At 50.0% G+C, this 18,549-nt stretch overlaps 1 protein-coding gene across 1 annotated transcript in view; it reads left to right on the top strand.

Annotated features, from left to right (window-relative positions):
- The window catches only part of Col15a1 (collagen type XV alpha 1 chain), a 101,078-nt gene that overhangs the window by 64,948 nt on the left and 17,581 nt on the right, over positions 1–18,549 (top strand). Inside the window, exons 15-28 of the mRNA XM_075967256.1 lie at positions 1,618–1,653; positions 2,005–2,145; positions 2,322–2,390; positions 3,233–3,268; positions 3,368–3,451; positions 5,985–6,050; positions 8,505–8,540; positions 11,018–11,080; positions 13,475–13,543; positions 13,637–13,672; positions 16,377–16,430; positions 16,527–16,586; positions 17,277–17,345; positions 17,449–17,490. Of these exons, the coding sequence (XP_075823371.1) occupies positions 1,618–1,653; positions 2,005–2,145; positions 2,322–2,390; positions 3,233–3,268; positions 3,368–3,451; positions 5,985–6,050; positions 8,505–8,540; positions 11,018–11,080; positions 13,475–13,543; positions 13,637–13,672; positions 16,377–16,430; positions 16,527–16,586; positions 17,277–17,345; positions 17,449–17,490 (861 nt within the window). The remainder of the gene's footprint in view (positions 1–1,617; positions 1,654–2,004; positions 2,146–2,321; positions 2,391–3,232; positions 3,269–3,367; positions 3,452–5,984; positions 6,051–8,504; positions 8,541–11,017; positions 11,081–13,474; positions 13,544–13,636; positions 13,673–16,376; positions 16,431–16,526; positions 16,587–17,276; positions 17,346–17,448; positions 17,491–18,549) is intronic.

Raw genomic sequence — 18,549 nt, 5'->3', positions numbered from 1 at the left:
TTCTCATCTCATAATAGTTGGTTCTTGTTTCATGGTTATACAATACCGTCCCTTTTCTCTCTGAGTATATTAAAGTTCTGGTTGCATTTGCTCCCTTTGTTCTGTTGTTGACTTTGTCTCCTTCCTCAGATCGCTGATTCTTCCTCTGTGTTTGCTTTCAAAATTGGCATTTCCGTTTCATTCTTAGGCCACTGTTGGCACAGGCCATTGAGGAAGTGGGCAGTGACTGCGTCTGAGGCTTGTGAGTTTCTCAGTAAGCGTGATAAGAGTAGACTGTCCATCAGGCAGGGTTCCTCCAAAACTGATCTCATTTTGGGTGCCCATGCACCTTCTAAGCTTCCAGATCTCTACCCCACCTCGCTCCTGAAAAGAACTCGTATTTTTTAATGTGGTACTAGGGCACCCATAGGTGCTCTTTGACAGGGGTGTGCTTTGAAGGTGAGGGGAGCTGGTTGGTGTTGGGTGGCCGTCCTGATGTAGGAACTCAGCCTGTCTCCCTGTCATAGGCTCCTAGGGTACTTCTGCTTCCTCCAGGGTCACCCCTACTTCTGCCTCCTCCTGGGCTGCCTCCTGCTTTTGTGTTCTCCACCACTATGCAGGGCCTTTCGGTCTCTACAGTTCCTCCCCATGGCAGAGACCTTGTCGGCTTCTTGTCTGTTTCACGTTGGCATTCCTAGTTACTTCCAGCCAAGTGACTCCTATCTTAGTTGAGGATGGGTATTGTAGACTCGCCACCCAGCCTGTGGATGATGTGGGTTATTTCTATGGGTTTGATCTAGCCCGGGAAAGAGGCAAGGAGAGATGAAGTCTTCAGTGGCAGGCATGCCATAATCAATGTCACAGCTTCTGTGTGGCCACGTAATGTCTGGACCGTCTCCCGCAGGGGAACAGCCTTACTTGGGCTCACAGGTGCAGAAGTTCAGGCCTGCTTGCCTAGCTCCATTGTTTGTGTCTGGGCCATGATGAGGCAGAAGCGTGGCAGCAAGAGATGTAGCAGAACGAATCTGGGAACTCCCTTGGCAGCGGAGAGAGAGGTTGGGGTGGTGTGGATGCTGTGCTAGCTGGCTCCCTGTTTCTTCCAACTTGACCCATGGGCCCCCAGCCTATGGAAAGGTGCTACCCACATTCAGGGCAGGTCTTGCTCTCCTCTGTAATGCTCTCTGGAGACCCCTCACAGACATGCCCAGAAGTGTGCTTTCAGATCTTCAAGGTGCTCCTCAACCCAACTAAACCGATAATCAGAATTAGCCACTGCCTCTTCTCTTGGTTTAAGACTGGAAGCACCCCTTAACCTCCGTCATGGCAGAGGATGAGGGTGAGATGGGAGTCAGCCTCCTCAGTGTGAGTCTGCTTCATGCCAACTGCTTTAGTTTAATCTCAAAGTGGGGGGGGGGGCGGAGTTGGTTAATTATTGAGGAATGGATTTCTCAAGGTTTGGGCCTGACTTGTTCAGTAGACTGATAGCCATGGTAGTGTGCTCAGCTTGGAGACACCAGCCAAATCCAGATAGAACAATCCGTTGTATCCTGCTATTCTCAATGACTGTAATGCTGTATTTTCCTCTGAGCGGGACTAGTCCAACACATCCTAATTGGCCCCTGTGTTCATGTGTTTTAGGGAGCAAGAGGACCTAACGGCTCGGCTGGCGAGAAGGTAATTGAGAACAGCTTTTCCCTCCCCCCTTTTCCCTTTGCTATCAGTGTGCCCCCGGGCCAGCGGAGTGAACCCATAAATGTCACAGGGCAGAGAGAAGCACTCCTCAGAGCAATGGCTCAGGGAAGAGAGGCCAGCTGGGAACGCTCCCCCTTCCTCACCGTTCTGGTGAGCACGTTGGCAAAGGGGAATGTCAATTAGTGAAGCAGCTGTTCTGGGCCGTCAAGCAGCGCCCATCAGAGAATTTCCCACCGTAATTAGCGTCAAGGGGTCATCTTCTGACTCAGGTGCACACACTCTCCTTCCACGGCAGAATTGCAGCTGGTAACTATCCTGTCTTCTTCCTTACAGGGAGACCCTGGCAACCGAGGCTTACCAGGACCCCCAGGGAAAAACGGACAAGTTGGCACTCCTGGGGTCATGGGACCACCGGGGCCTCCTGGACCCCCTGGACCCCCAGGCCCTGGATGTACAACAGAACTTGGATTTGAGGTACTTTCGCCCTTTCCGTGGCTGCAGAGTGATGGTTAGGAAGGACCATTGGAAGGCACAGCACACCGGGTACTGACCCGAGGGCAGAGGTTTTGCTGAGCTCCCTGCGAGCCCCCAGTTCCCAGCATTCCACCTGGCAGTGAGTTCTGAAATCCTCGCTTCTCCTTCTCCCCGAGGACTTCGAAGGCTCGGGGAACATCCAGCCGCTGAGCAAACCCAGACTCACGGGACCCTCCTCTCCAAGTGTAAGTAGACTTTTACGAACCCTTTTATGAGCCCTGTCCTGCTATCGAACCTGAGTGAAGAGGCCGGGTGAGGGAGGGGCACCTGGCCTTTCTCTTTTTCATGAGTCACACTCCAGCCCTGCGCCGTGCAGCCTGTAAGGAACCCATTGAAGGCTGTAAGGTACTCATCACAGGGTCCAAAATGTGCAATCTCTCAGGCGCTTATTGCAGCCTGTAACGTGCTTATTGCTGACCCCGAGCTGCGCAGCCTGTAAGGTGTTTATCGCAGGCTCTTTCTCCAGGGGCCACATAGAAGCTTCGCACCGACTCACGTAGGGAAACTTGATAGTCATCTTTGTCCCCTCTGGCCAGTTCCTCACTACTGCCATCTCTGCTTCATGGCTTCCGGTCACCATGTTAGAGTCACTTTGCCCCCTTTAAAAATGCTGTGCTCCCAGCAGGTGCCCTGCGTGCTCCCTCATCCCCAGAAGGCATTGCCCTTGTCCTTGTGGTATGCCTGCATGAGGACCCTCCACTGGATCTTATGATCTTTGTGACATGAAACAATGCCAAATGCCCAGGGAATAACTTCTGGCACAGAAAACGGAGCGTCGTGTATACACAGGATCCGAGGGTGGAGTCAGGGGACACTTGCGGGCTGGGAGAGGGCCTCTGAGGCTTGCCCTCTGTGGGCACTTCTCACCCTGGGAGGGGAATTTCCCCCCACTTTTTGATTCCATCACCTGGTATAGCATTGATTGCAGAAATTAGGGAGAGTTGGCAAGATGCCAGTTAGGCAGAACACACCAGCAGACAGGAGGAAACCAAAGAATATCTCTTCATTGTTTGGTTATTTTTGTCAGGGTCCCAAAGGAGAAAAAGGAGAACAAGGACCCAAGGTAAGTTAGCCCATCTGAGGTGGGGGTCTTTCTAGAAGGTTATAGAAGCATTATCCATGGACTGAGAGCTTTGTTCTTACTTCCCTCTACTATAACTAGGGCGAACGGGGAATGGACGGAACCAGCACTGTGGGCCCCCCTGGGCCCAGAGGGCCCCCTGGGCGTGTTGAGGTCCTGTCCAGTGTGAGTATCATCCAAATTGGAGCTTGGCCACGTGCCTTCTGCTTTACTAAAGGGGACAGCAGGTCACCCGACCCTTCAGGACTACAGGGCTGATGGCTATGTAGAGTGTCAGGGCCTGCACCTACCAGCAAGCTCACCTATCTGTTTGTCCTACCTCCTCCACGCCACCGCTCTCCTACATACGACCTGCAGAGTCTACTCTTCTGCTTGGCAAGATCAGGGGTCAGACAGCAGCCTAGAAAGTACTGGAACTTGAGGAAGTCCCAAATAAATCTGGCTTGCCTTCTCAGCTGACTGAGGTTCTGAACTAGTTGAGAAAGAAAGTCAAAGCTGGAGACGCAGGCCTGAGATCACTTGCTCACTGCTGGCAAAGGCGTGCTAACGGCCTTCACCCTATGGGAGAGCGGCATATACCTGCTCAATTATGGCAGAGGTTATGTGGAGGCTGGTGGCCTCTGCCCTGTAGGAGAGCCACACAGGCCTGCTCACTAACTCCAGAGTCAGACAAGAGAGAGAAGGATAGTGCTGAGCATGCCCCAAACTGCCATCAGAAAGCATCCTCCATCTTCCGGGGTGGGAGTAAAGAGACCAAGAAAAGCCAGATATATACCCTGAGGTTTACCCTCAGATTATACCCCTGAGGGCCAGTTCTTGTCAGGGAGGCATCTTCAGATGATCTCATTGGATGTCTCTTTAGCAATTTGTTTAAAACTATTAATAGACAAATTCCAAATTTTCACTTGGAAAGCTCTCTGCACAGATGAACAGAGAAGCTCTCCCCACATTGACCCCCATTCCCAGAGAAATAGTAATGTGTAATTTTGATGTCATAATTAATCCGTATCACAAACAAAGACTTGATAACCTGCCTGTCCTCCTACGAGCTCCTGGTCTTCTGCCTGTCCTCATCTGAGAAGTGCCATTTAAATCTCTGTGCCTACCATTAACATGCATGCCTGGGCGGTGGTGGCACATGCCTTTAATCCCAGCACTCGGAGGTCGAGGCAGTTGAATCTCTGTGAGTTCAAGGCCAGCCTGGTCTACAAGAGCTAGTTTCACGCCAGGCTTCAAAGTTACAGAGAAACCCTGTCTTGAAAAAACAAAAACAAAACAAATAAACAAACAAAAAGAAACACTGATGCAAGCATTCCTGCACTCATGGTCGGCACCAGACCCGGGGCTTAAAGTCAACTAAGAAGCAAGCACTCCTGGCAATTAAGAGGATGGCTGGGGCAGAGTGTGACCCATAGCCCACAGAAATCAAGGAGGACTTTCTGAAGGAAGTATCTTTGGGTGGGGACTAGACAAGAGAGGAGAATTTTCCTGAGCAGGCATGCGGATAGGACTCTCGGTGACTCTCAGTGTTCTGGTGGCAGCAGCACCCTGAGTCATGGGAGGAGACAGAACTGTGCTGGCTGTGTCAGGACACCAGGAACTCGCTGACAGTGGGTAGCAGGCTTGGGGGTTACTAGAGTGATAGAGAGAAGCTGAACTGTGGCTGGATCAGATGTATACCTGCCTGTCTGTCCACCCATCCATCCATCCATCCACCCACCCATCCCTCCCTCCACCCACCCATCCATTCATCCACCCACCTACCCACCCATCCATCCATTCATCCATCCACCCACCCACCCATCCATCCATTCATCCATCCATCCACTCACCCACCCATCCACCCACTCACCCATCTACCTGTCCATCTACCCACCCATCCATCCATCCATCCACCCACCCATCCACCCACCCATCCATCCATCCATCCATCCATCCATCCATCCATCCATCCATCCATCCCTTTGTCCATCAGATATACACATACTAGGCCACTACCTTTGAGAAAGACCATGGTACTTCTAAGAGAATAACAACCAAGCAGGCAGACATGAGAAAGGAAAATAAAATCCCAAAGACCTAGAAAAAAGAATGACCAGAGTTAAGAGGAAAAGAGTGTGATTTAAGTGCCAGGCGTGTGGGGAAATAGACAATCTTGAGTGTTCGTGGGGGAAGTGTAAATTGCACAGCCCCTTTGGAGGGCTCCCTGACAGTCTGTTCAAACTAAAAATAGATGTCTTCCAGAACTGCACATGGAAAGCTCTCCACACAAGATGATTGAGTGGAGAAGAATGAGTCGAAGGGGAGTTCACACAGCCTGATGCCTTTTATGTAAAATAATGACATACATGAGTTATTTTACATATACATACATACATACACACACACACACATATATGGGCACACATGTATGTATGTGTGTATATACGTATGTATGTATACATACATTTACAATTTTAAAAGAGAAAACATTCATCTCCTGAGTAATTTTAAAGTTAATTACAAAGGAAAAGTGACTGGCAGGCTGGGACTGTTTGACGGGGAGTGGGAGGGTTGGGAATGTTTGGCAGTGGCTTTGAGGTGTGATCAATGTATCAATGTACTCCATGCTGAGTGACTTCAATTAAGGTCTCCTTGCCAGAAGCAAGGAGAAGCACAAGCCGCCCTCCATCCTCACTGAGTAATTTTTCTCTTTCAGTCTTTGCTCAACATCACTAATGGATCCATGAACTTCTCGGACATTCCTGAGCTTATGGGACCTCCGGTTTGTATCTGTGGCTGCGCCTGAGAGAGTCTTCTATCCAGATCCTCAATTGGAAGTGTTGGGTTGGGTTGGAATCCTTTTAGCTGCTGGAGCTCTCAAAGTCAAAAGGAAGAGAGCCTGAGTTTCTGAGATGCTTGTCTAATACTAATGTCATCGTGGAGACTGGCGTTCAGTTGAGCGGAAGTGTTCCATCCCATGCACCAGAGTTCTGTGTGAGATCAGAGCGCTCCTCACACCATGCCATCTGGGTGATGCTGTGGTCCCACGCATGTCGGTTCAGTCTCGTTTCTTTGAACAGGGCTGCCCTAATGGGACGCTGGACCCACGGGAGGACTGAGGCCCACTGCAACCTTTCTCACACCATTTTAGAGATGAGGAAATGAACAAACAAGGGACTCACATGACTCCCTGAGGCTTTAGCATTGACCCACACATGATAGGGTCTCAAAAGAAGGAAGCAGATTCCCTTTGTTCAATAAACTCCCATGGCATCTGATGGGTATGGGGGGAGGCCATAGGAGCCCTGAGGTCCAGCCTCATCTCTGCAGGCCACTCAGAGTCCCTGGTTCTCTTTCCGGACTTTGGGATAGCCGAGTGGGGGAGGTGAAAGTGCTTATCACACCATGGTACTCAGCAAGTCACTGTGGAGCCAAAGGTGCATGCCCAGCATGCCCAGCTGTGCCCAGAAGATGCTCTGGGGAAGCCCACCCAGCCACCCAGGGAGGCTGGCCATGCATGATGTTGGGGGAGGACCTGGAACATAACTCAAGATTTCTGCAGCTATCTGGTGGCGCCTCTGACCCCAGCTTCCTCCTGTAAGCAGCATCCTCTTCTCTGCTGTGTCCCACAGGGCCCCTTTCCGTTGATTGCTTCTGAAACGAATAATCCACAGACCCGTATTCAAAGCCTAAGACAGGCCAGCCACTGGGAAAAAAAATCAGTCATGGGGTCTTTGTTCTCCCTGAACTACTAAAGAGAGGTTTGGAGTGTGAGTGGTTGATGGTAGAGCAAGCGAGACAGCCTAACCTCGAGCAGGCAAGCAGGCGCTCTGTGGTGCTGGGCCCTGAGCCTGGGTCCTACACTCTAGCCCTCACCTTCCACACTTCCTTCCCCATTAATGTCCTTCCCAAGGGTGAGTCCAGGCCCCCTTCACCTCTGAGGCTGGATCAAGCTTCACCTTTCTCTGTGGCAACTTCCTCCTAAGAGGACTCAAGCTGTTACCTTCATGTCCCCTTTCCCCATAACCAGTGGGTTAAGACGCTTGTTTCTATCTAGTTTTTAAAGTCTAATTTATTGACGGTGTGTGTGTGTGTGTGTGTGTGTGTGTGTGTGTGTGTGTAGTGAAGGGGGTATTATGAAAGGGTGACATGTGTGTGTGTGCCATGGAGTGTATGTGGAGGTCAGAGAACAAATTGGTAGAGCTGGTTCATTCCTACCTCTTTTTAAATATGGGTTCCAGGGATTGAACTCAGATCATCAAGGTTGGCAGCAAGCACTTTTATTTGCAGAGATACTTTTCTGACCTCTCTCTAGTTTTTGTCTATCTGTCTCTAGTCTCTATCTATCTATCTATCTATCTATCTATCTATCTATCTATCTATCTATCTGTCTGTCTATCATCTATCCATCTACCCATTCATCTATCTATCTATCTATCTATCTATCTATCATCTATTTATCTATCCATCTATCCATCCACCCATCCATCCACCAATCCATCCATCCGTCTAAATATCTATCTGTCTGTCTGTCTATCATCTATCCATCTACCCATTCATCTATCTATTTATCTATCATCTATTTATCTATCCACCCATCCATCCTTCCCTCCATCAATCCATTCTCCATCCATCCATCTAAATATCTATCTATCTATCTATCTATCTATCTATCTATCTATCTATCTATCTCCTTTGACCTGTCTTAGCTCATCAGATCTCTGGAGTTGGCAGAAATGGAGGCTGTGACCCTGTGTGGTAAAGTACACATGCCATTTGTGATGTCCTTTAAAAAAAATCACCATCTCTTTAATAAAAGTCTTACTCCCAGCATGCACCCACTTCTCCCCCCAGCCCCCCAGCGTATCCTCAAGTCCATCTTCAGAGCTGACTAACCCAGGTTCCCTTGCTGTCCATCACTCCAGGGCATTTCACACTGAGTGACGTCATGCAGAGGAAGCTTCAGTAAGGGATAGTGGCAGCTTGAGGACAGTCCCTGCCTCCATCGTTAACAGCTGTGTGACTTGGTGGCACTTTGCCTACCAGTCTCCAGCACCCCTTTCTACAAAGTGGGACAGGGATTCACACTGGGTGCAAATAGGCTTGGATCTTAGGCAGGGGAACAGTGGACCCTGCTGGATAAAACAGGCCTGGGCTGATGCCCTCCTGAGGGACAGTGGTCCCTGAGGCATGGTACTTCTGACTCTGAGAACTCTTTGTCCTTGGTGTGTTACAGGGGCCGGATGGTGTGCCTGGGCTACCCGGATTTCCAGTAAGTACTGTAGTGCTCAGTGTCCACCTGCGCTCAGGCACTATGCTCATCCTGTTCCTACCCCTGAGATGCTGTTTCCCTCCATCCACGCATGACCAAGCTCTAGCAACACCACATGCATCCCTTTTTCATACCCTCTCCAGAAGCATCCCCTTCTTTGAGACCCATTGGGTTTATTTTTACCATTTTGTGATTCTTTTTTGCCTTAAGTGACAGATTCTCCCGTGGTGTGTGTGTGTATGTGTGTGTGTGTATGTGTGTGTGTGTGTGTGTGTACTCTGTGACAGCTATAGAGGGCCAGGTATTCTGTCTCTACCCCTGTGCCATCCAGCCCTGGGCAGCTGGGTAACCCTAGTGTTTCAAGTGACAGACTATGCAGATAAAGCCCCTCGAGACACAGGAAGGCAGTGGTGTAGAGAGGAGGACATAGGACAGTCACAGAGCAGAGGGCTGAAATTAACAGCCTGTGTGTGCCTTTGTGGAGGGCGGTGTGCTCTTGCATGAGAAGCGATCAGTTTTGTCTGGCGTATGTGCCTATGCAGAAGGCCAAGGCTGACCCCAGGGTGGGACCTGCTTCTCTGAAACTCTGCAACTTGGAAAGGCCTGAAATGCCGTTCTGGGACAAATGAAAGAAATGGATAAAACTGTCATAAAAATGTGTTCCTGACAGCTGAACTGTAGATGATCTTCTTTTTATCTTTTCAGACTTTTCTGAACTTTTCATATTTTCTTTTTGTAATACACTGGAACTTTTTTGTATTTTCTAAATGATTATTAACTATGATGGTGGTAAAAAATTATCATGTTCACTAGACATTAGAACAGAAGTGGGGGAAGGGAAGCAGTATTGCCATTATCAGAAAAGGTCCCATGTTTTAGCTGCAGCCCCCAAGGCAGCCACTTCAAGACTCAGAGCACATTCTGGAACATTCCAACATGCCTTCCCCCATGCAAATGATCCTGTCTTCTGAGGGGCCTCTTCAGGGAGTGGGGACGGGTCATGAACAGGATCCAGACCACACACCCCAGATGTGAGGTTCCCCCTTAACTGATTTTGCCTATTTGGTCTATATTTAAAATTATTTGAAAAAGAAAGAATGAAAAGTTTGCTGCTAAACAATAGCACTGAAATATTTCCATGTTCTCACTGTGATAGAAGCATACTCTTTCATCTAGAGGCAAGACAGGGCTTGTGAAAGGTTAAATAACAATAAAGCAATAAGATGCCTTGGGACAGTGGGCACCATGAGTAGACCAGTCCCTGTCACCAGTTCTCTGGGTCTGCTGGAGTTGAAGAGCATGGCCTCTGGCTGGTGTGCCCAATATGACTCTGCAGCCCAGCAGGGGCAGCACGAGCTTTAGTTCAGGGACAACAGGTCCAGTGTGAGGAGGTCAACGGAAGGGAGTCACCTCCAGGGCATGGGCGATGAAGTGTGAGGTCCTGCCAATATTAATGGCGAGCTAGGATGCTAGATCCCATCCTGTGGGGCAAATGTTGGGCAGACAGGTACAGGCTCCAGGGGAGCTGTGGGTGAGTCAGCCCAGGAGGACCAGAAGAGAGCAGATCCAATAGCATCTGCCTGCCTGCAGGAACCCGATGTTCAAAGGAGTGATGCTGTCTAGGGATGCAGGGACAGGCTCATTTTCTCTATCAAAGAATTAAAAGGCAGGAAAGAGGTAGTTCTGGAAGTCTTGGGGAGTCTCAGCAGCAGAGCCATCATACACCATGATAATTGGGGTCTCCTTATGGGGTTCTTAGTTTCAATAATAAAAGAAATAACGTACTCAAGTGAGAAGCACAAGGACGTTTCATTAGCATTTAGGAAAACCCAGAGTAGACAAACTGTAAATCTCACAGTTTCCTGGAGGAGGAGAAAGGAGAAGATAAACACGGCCATCGGCCATCTGGTGGTCCACAGCCACATAGCGGGAGTGCTTTAGAAACAGAGCAAGAAAGACAGATCTTTGACTAGGGACTTGAAAAAGCATCCTTAGGTTCTGGTCAGCACTCAAAAGAAAAAGATGGGGGAGAAGAAAAAGAAATAGATCCTCCTGACGAAAGAGGGGCTGACGCCACGGAATCTCAGCCCCGCCATAGAAACAGCACCAAAGGCCTGGGAAGGAAAAGCATCTTGTCTTAAGGTGAACAGCCTTCCTGGGAGTAGTTCCCTGGCCAGGTCCCTGACATGCCCCACTGTGTTAACCCCGAAAGTATGCTTCATTCTCCACAGCCGTGTGGGCTCTCCAGGCCTCTAACACTCGGTGCTGCCGTCTGTCCCCGGTTTCCAGCCTTCTTACAGTTAGAAATAGATCAAGTTAATCATGACTTCTACCTGCTTGAAAAGTGGTTGTTCTGAGGGAGTGAGAGAGACACAGAGACAGACAGACAGAGACAGGAAGAGAAAAACAGCAATGTTTTTCTTTCTCTGTAAAACCTTTTAACCATCAACATAGTATCCTTCAACAATTCTTTGCAGGGCCCCAGAGGACCAAAAGGTGACACTGGCGTGCCTGGATTTCCAGGTCTGAAAGGAGAACAGGTAAGACCCTAATGCCTGGGTGGGGATGTGCTTGGAATTGGCTAACCGTCTCCCTCCATTTGGCCAGCTGTTTCCTTCTGGAGAGTCAGACCCAACAGCAACATTTAAAAGACTCACAACCACCAACACTCTCTAGATCTAGGATGCTTTCTTTGTTAAGATTTTTACTTTGTGCGTGAGTATTTGGCCTGCATGCATGACTGTGCACCACAAGCATTCAGTGCTTGCAGATTCCAGAGAGGACATCAAATCCCCTGGAAACAAAGATAATAAAAGTTGTTTGGGGGTATGTGCATGCTGGGATTCAAACCCCAGTCCTCTAGAAGAGCAGCCAGCGCTCTTAACCTCTGAGCCATCTCTCCAGCCCCTAGAATTCTTTTTCTTTTTCATCCCAAAGAAATACCATGCCTTTCCACAGTTACTCTCAATCTATCTGATGACTTCCCTGATGTCACATTGCTGATTCCACTCTTCCCCCATCTGAAAAGAAAGTACGGCTCAACATTGATCTTACATGTTGACCCGTCTTGTCTCCTGGTTATCGTATGTGCTTCCTGGCTACAGACTTTTCTGAAGCTCTGGGATTAGTACAGAGTCTGGCCCCCAAATGACACCCCAAACACTTGCTGGATGGAAGAATAACGATCAATGAATGAAATGAGTTCCAGTATTTGGTGATTGCAAGTTGGACATTGTGCAGTTAAGTACATGTCATGCAGGTCACTCCTGGAGAACACTGGGACTCAGAGCCACCCTTTGTAGCCCCACATGACCTCTTACGGTCAACTTCCTAGAAGGTTTCATAGCTGAAGCAAACAGAAACGTCCATGAATAGATGGCAATGACTCTGGATTATACTGACTTTGTCCCACAACTATTTGTGCGCTCTCTCTCTCTCTCTCTCTCTCTCTCTCTCTCTCTCTCTCTCTCTCTCTTTCTCTCTCATCTTATGATCCCCTAAGGGACCCAGAAGTTTCTTATACCAAGCATTATAGAAAGATAACCACAGGACAGGGGGCAGAGTATCCTGCTATTTCAGGGGCTGCAGAGGGGGCTACACCTCCCTGGGAGTCGAGAGGAAGCATCCTCCCTGAGAGGGGTAGGAATTGCAGTTTTCTCTGGGCCTTTGTCCCAGTGGTGCCACATTACCCCCAGAACAAGGAAAGAGGCCCCAGAGACTCTTGGCCTTCTACACTAGGGAGTAGAGAGTTTAGTGTGTTGGGTAACGTTTGGAAGCACACGATAGTGGTGGTGTCTGGGATGCTTTTGCTGCCGTGGGCTTGCAGAGGAGGGATGGGCTTGAGTTGGCTCTGGCAGGTCTTGCTTTCAATGCTCCTTTTCATATGTGGCAAAGGAGGTGGACCTAGACTCTAGATTCCACGGGCTACTCCTGCCTCTAATCCTCTGCTACTTTGAATGTCTGGGGCAGACACCAGGCAGCTCTGCTCCGGCCCTTCCAGCAACTGCACTTCCTGCCACTCTGCATCTAATGCTTCTGTGCTTGCCTCTCCCTGCTGCTCAGGACTGCCTTTCCTCGCCGGCCAAGTGGTAAGACCCACATATTAGCTGCGGGCTTTGGGGGGTGGAGAGAGGGGCTTCACTGCTCACCCTGGTACCCTGGCCACTTCCAACTGTGGAAAGGAGGTTGCTGTAAGGTCAGCCTAGTTCCCCAGAGCTACTGTGGAGGCCCAGAGGTATGCTACTTTCTCCACCTGGCCTTGTTTCTCTTCATGTATGTCTTTCTGGAAGTCTTGGGATAGTAGAGGACCTACTGAGGACAGGGATTTAGGAGCAGGATCCTGTGTCTTTAACCCCCAGTCTCCCATCATCTCTTTCCTGGCATCTAGAATAGCTTGGCTTAACCAATAAGGCGTTTGCACAGAGACTTGGAGAATCGGGGAGAGTTGTATATGAAGACATGAGGCTCCTGTGTTGAGAGAGGCACCATGCTTACAGCTTTGTCTATCCCAATTTCAGCTGTTTAACCAACAATAAGGATCCTTGATAGAGACAGATCTCAAGTCATTAGAAAAGCAAACTACCAAACCTGTCAGGAGCCAGGGGTTCCTAGAAGGGCATCTATGGCAAGAAGTAGAGAGCCATCCTGGGGCAGGAGTGGGGTCTGAGAAAGAGGCTACATATCTGTTCTCAGAGCCCTTGAGAGTGCACTTGGACAGTGAACTCAACTAGACATGGAAGGAAGAGCTCAGAGAACATTCCATCATGTAAGCAGCTGTTCTATCCTCTGGCAAGAAGGCCATGCTGAAGTGGTGGGGCTGGAGGGGTGATCTGAAGACGAGATGTCATGCTGACGGGGCATGCATGACGTCTTAAAGACCCCTTGAACAAGATGGCAGGAGGAGGCTGGACTTTAAAAGATTCTCTGCATTGCAGGGTGAGAAGGGAGAGCCGGGCGCTATCTTGACAGGGGACATCCCTCTGGAAATGGTGAAGGGGAGAAAGGTAATTATGTCACCGCCCCTGCCTTGGCTTGCCAGCTTTGGTTGTGTCATAAACAGTGTCTCCTGAGTGACAAGTGCCTGTCTCCTGTTTTAGGGTGAACCTGGAATGCATGGAGCCCCAGGACCCATGGTAAGCTGGGTGTCTCTCCACTGGGTTGGGACAATGGCTTCGAGCTTTTCTCGTGCTTTGGCTCGGTCAGACTGAATTGTTCTACTTGTGAAAACATAGAGTAATACAGTGACAGGTGGCAAAACATGTGTCTATGTTTGTGGGAGGCGAGCTCCAGTGACACAGAAATCTCAGTGGTTTCCAGGCCTACAAGAGACTCTCAAAAACAAACAGAACAGGGCTGGAGAGATGGCTCCGTAGTTAAGAGCATCTGCTGCCCTTGTAAAGGATGCAGGTTCAGTTCCAGTGCTCACAGGTGGGTCAACCATCCCTAACTTCAGTTCACTTGCACCTCCTTCTAGTTTCTGTGGCCACCAGCCATGCATGTGGTGCACATACATACATGCAGGCAAAACAATCTTACATATAATAATAGAAATTTAAACAACAACAAACAGACAAACCCTCAGTGATTGAAGACGGGAGTGTCCCACAATCCGCTATAGACAGTTCTTGCTGGACCTCTCTCCTCCAAGCAATGACTCCAGTGTCTTCCAGATTCAGAGCCACAGAGCTGTCTAATTGGCAAGCTATGGTTGGAGGAAGTGGGGGAGACTATAAAGGGTAGTGCCCATCACGTCTAGCATGTTCTACTGGTCAGATTCTTGGGATCTTCAGATGTATAGCAGAGCCACATGTATAGGAAACGGAAGAGAACTGGCAAGGGTTGTCAGGGGCCGGGGACCTCACAAGGACCTTCACATATTGCTGGGTCTGCTGCTCTGTTGCTATGAGGCTGGGGCATGTCTTCCTCTCCCTTTTTCCGGGCTTCAGTCCTTCCCATCTGAATGCCGAGTGCCTTGGACTCAGGTTAGATAGTGCTAGAGCTCTCTGGCTTCACTGTTCTAGAGACAGCGAGCACACTTGAATTTTCAAACACTTCCTGAGTTATTTCTTCCCGAGAACGAACCCTAAACTTCCCTGTCATGCATTCCCCCTGGAATGCAGAAAGTTCTAGTGTTGATCACCACAGTGGGTCAGGCACTGGATAAGCTTACTGTAGACATCTCATTTCAGACTCGGGTATGATCAAAGAACCCCAACCCCCACCCCCAGTCTATAGACAAGGAAACCAGGGCTCAAAGAGGACATGCAGTGTGTAAGACAGAGGCAAGTGGGAGGCTTGAGGCCAACCTGGCATGCCCTGTTTCCAGAGTTTCTCCCCCACTTCTCCACCCTCCCCCAACTTGCAAAATACAAGCTGCCCTTTATTTGTTATTTATTTATTGATTTACTTACTGGAGCCCCATGGACTGTCCAATCGCGCGCAGTGGGTCTGTTCTACTGACGCTGGATCTTAGGCGGTGGGAGAAAGGCTCACACTCACATGAACACCTTCACACTCCCAGCCCATCCTTCAGAAAAGCTTCTAAGGCTCTAGGTTCCTGAAGCCAGGCAGAAAAGGCTGAATATAGAGTACAAGGGCTGAGAGTGAAGGCAGATGGGGGAGTCTTGTTTCCAACTGGCTAACCACTCGGTAACCTCCAGTTCTATGGGAAATGCAAACAGTTAGTAGTGGGGCCAGCAGGCGGCTGCAGATGGCTATGGCGGGTATCCCACTGGAGGCCAGCTTGTGCACAGCTTGCCAAACAAGGCAGTAAGGGCACCTTTTAATTTGCATAATGCCTCCATCTGGGCTCACTGTGGCCCTAGAGACCAATGTAGCTTACAACTCTTTTTACAGACAGGCTACGGCTCGTTGCTCAAAGTGTGGTCCGTGGATCAGCATCCCTGACATCACCTGGGAGGCTGGTCATAATGCATAATGCAGGCCCCGGACCAGATACCAGTTCAGACACCATTGATCTGCACTTTAATGAGACCCAGGACACTCTGTACCTGTGCACTTGGAAAGCATTCCAAAGAACCACCCACCAAGTGGCCCAGTCCCTGGAAACTCCCTCGAGTTTTGCTTTTCCCTTCCGTAAGAATAACATAGACTTGAGATTTTTTCATGCGGACCCTGTCTTAATGCAACATTTCCTTGTCATCTTTTAGGGCATGCTACTTATGTTAGTGGTGGTGGGCAGAGGGGCTGGAGGCCCCCAGACATATTCATACCTGCCATTCTTTAGAATCCAGTAGGCAAGATGATTCCCGCTGGGAGCTTAGATCAGGGCAGTGACTCGAGAAGTGTGTGGACCCAGAAAAAGGGTCCGTGGGTCAGGGACTCTACTCTGTAGAAGGATGGGAGCACCATGCTGAGGCTGGGCCTCAAGATGAGTAGGAACAGGACAGGAACCATACCCTGAAGCCGGTTCTTGGGCAAACAGGCATAGGGAGGGGTAGGGCTGCAGAACAGAAAGACATGGGGACCCTGGAATGTATGACCAGTGGCAAAGCTCCGTGTTCTGAGCCAGCCTAGCATGTGGCCACCCGGGACCTGAGGCACTGAGCTGCTGGTTTCTCGCTATGTTGTTCACCCTTACTGAGGGATTGCATCCTGGGTGTGTAGCCTTCAGAAAAACAGGGAGAGTGTAAGGACTGAGCAAGCCCTTCTGAGAGGCAGGAGACCAGGAAATGGGTGGGTGGTTGCTTCAGAATTGTGGCTCATGTTCCCCCCTCCAATCCCTGCTTCACTGCCTCAAAGAACAAGCCCAGCCTTCCATATCTCTGGAGCCTGAGTTTCTGTCATTTGCTACTCTGGTGTTTGTTTTGCCTCTAGGGACCCAAAGGACCACCAGGACATAAAGGAGAATTTGGCCTCCCCGGACGACCTGTAGGTATCAGTGTTCCCCACACTAAAGGATGGGGCATGTGGGGACCAGATTGCCCCACAGCAAGAGCTCACTAAGGTATCTTGTATGCATCTCAGGGTCGCCCAGGATTGAACGGTCTCAAGGGTGCCAAAGGAGATCGAGGAATCATGATGCCGGTGAGAACTATATCCGCTTCTCCCATCCCAGCTGCCCCTGAGCTGGAGGGCTGATCACACCCTGTTCGAGAGGGTCCAGTGCCATGAAGTTCAGGGAGTGGGGTTTGCAGAATGCATGTTCGGGAGTGTTCGCCTTCTTCCTCCGTTGTCACTTCCGAAGATCCTCACACTTAGCCCTGCCCCCATCTCGCTCTCAGGAGGGTCCCGTGCCACCTGGATCATGCTCATGCTGAAGAGTGTCAGTCTCCCCATGCAGACACCAGATGGAAGAGGGGGCAGGAGGAAGGGATTGGAGCCTCTTAGGATCCTGATGCCCCTCTTCCCTTCTGCACGTAGTTCCAGGAAGGCTGACGTTAATGGAGCATTGCTCTAGGAACCAAACTCTGGGTTCCAATGTCAGCTTTCTGTAAACTTTGAGCAGGTTGTGTCCCCTCCCTGGGCCTCATTATTTGTGGCCATTAACCAGTATGACATAGTTGCTCTGCTGTCTCCATGGTTTACCGACATTTTTGCAGTATGGGCCAGATGTGAAGGCGCTCTGTGGATGGGACTAGGGACCAGAGGCCACTGTGGGTTGTCTCCAAAGGCTCCTCCCTTCCCGACTTCCAGCCCAGTGTAGGGCACACCCTGCAGTTGCTTCTTACTCCCAGATCCCCAAATTCAGTAGCAGCTTTTATTTTCTTCCTTCAGGGTCCACCTGGCCTACCTGGACCCCCAGGACCCCCAGGACCCCCTGGAGCTGTGGTTAACATCAAAGGTGTAAGTCAGGATGGGCCTGGGGACCATGCAACAGCCACCAGATTGGCCTCAGCTGGAGCAGGGTTTTCTGAGGGCCTCACCCCTCATATTCTCTTTCCTACAGGCTGTTTTCCCAATACCTGCCCGGCCACACTGCAAAACTCCAGTAAGTAACATGAGCCCATGTCATTGGCAGCAGGCTAAGCATGGGTGCCAACTCAGAGAAACAGATTAGTCTTGCCTCAAGCACCTTCCATCCCTGGATGTAGCTTCTATCCACATCAGGACCCTTAAAGGTCTAGATGTTTCTAGGTGATAGACACCAGTAATGAAATATCTGCACACCGTTTCTTTTGATACAGCCAGTACAGCTAGTGTTCTGTTAGTGAGACCACATTGGCCTCATGGGCAAGAGGAGTGTAAAATTGCAAAATAGATCCCTTATAACAGGAAGAAGCTACACCAGCTCATGGTGCCTGGGCTGGGAACTTGGGGTTGGAATCTGTAGCTACTCTGTCCTATCCTTCCTGAGGATTGTGTTACTGCTTACCAAACCTCCCCAAGAGGCAAACAATATCTCTCCCCTTCATCACGGGAAGGCAACTGCCCACGGAAGCTCTTGGGCTAGCCCAGGGTCATGGGGCATGGGGCAGCTGGGACCACAGCTAAGATCTCCTGGTCACCAGGAAGCAGGTACAGGCACTATGATGGCTTGCCCTCCTGCCCCTCCTCACACAGGCCGTTGGCAGCACTGTCTTTAGGTTTTTGCCCGTCTCATAGAGAGACGTTTATTTCTGTGAGGAAACAAGGGGACAGGCATGAGTCACGGATCTGTGAGTAATCAGTCGTTCGTTCATTCAGTAAATATTTACTGAGCTCTCACCAGTGCCAAGGACTCTGCTAGGCCCTGGGGACACAGGGATGACCTAGACAGGCTTGCGCTCTGCTTTCTGGAGTTTGCAAATGATCATTTCAAAATATACTTTGAAGTGGGCTTGAATTGATTCCTGTGGGAGTGGCGATGGGGCTGCTCTCTGAGGCTTCCGACTGACACAGACTGGCTGGCTGTGTGTTGCCCTAGGCATATGTCCAAGTCTGACCTTTGCGGCATCCAAGTGGACAGCCCACACTCCAAGCATTCTAGCGTGGAAGGCAGAGCATGGGATCCACCTGGGTGCAGTGCTGAGCTCCGCGTAGGTGCGATAGCACCGCCAAGGGCATGTTT

Source organism: Microtus pennsylvanicus, chromosome 3 (genome assembly GCF_037038515.1).
Source record: "Microtus pennsylvanicus isolate mMicPen1 chromosome 3, mMicPen1.hap1, whole genome shotgun sequence".
Classification (NCBI taxonomy): Eukaryota; Metazoa; Chordata; class Mammalia; order Rodentia; family Cricetidae; genus Microtus; species Microtus pennsylvanicus.
This window is presented reverse-complemented; position numbering and strand designations above follow the sequence as displayed.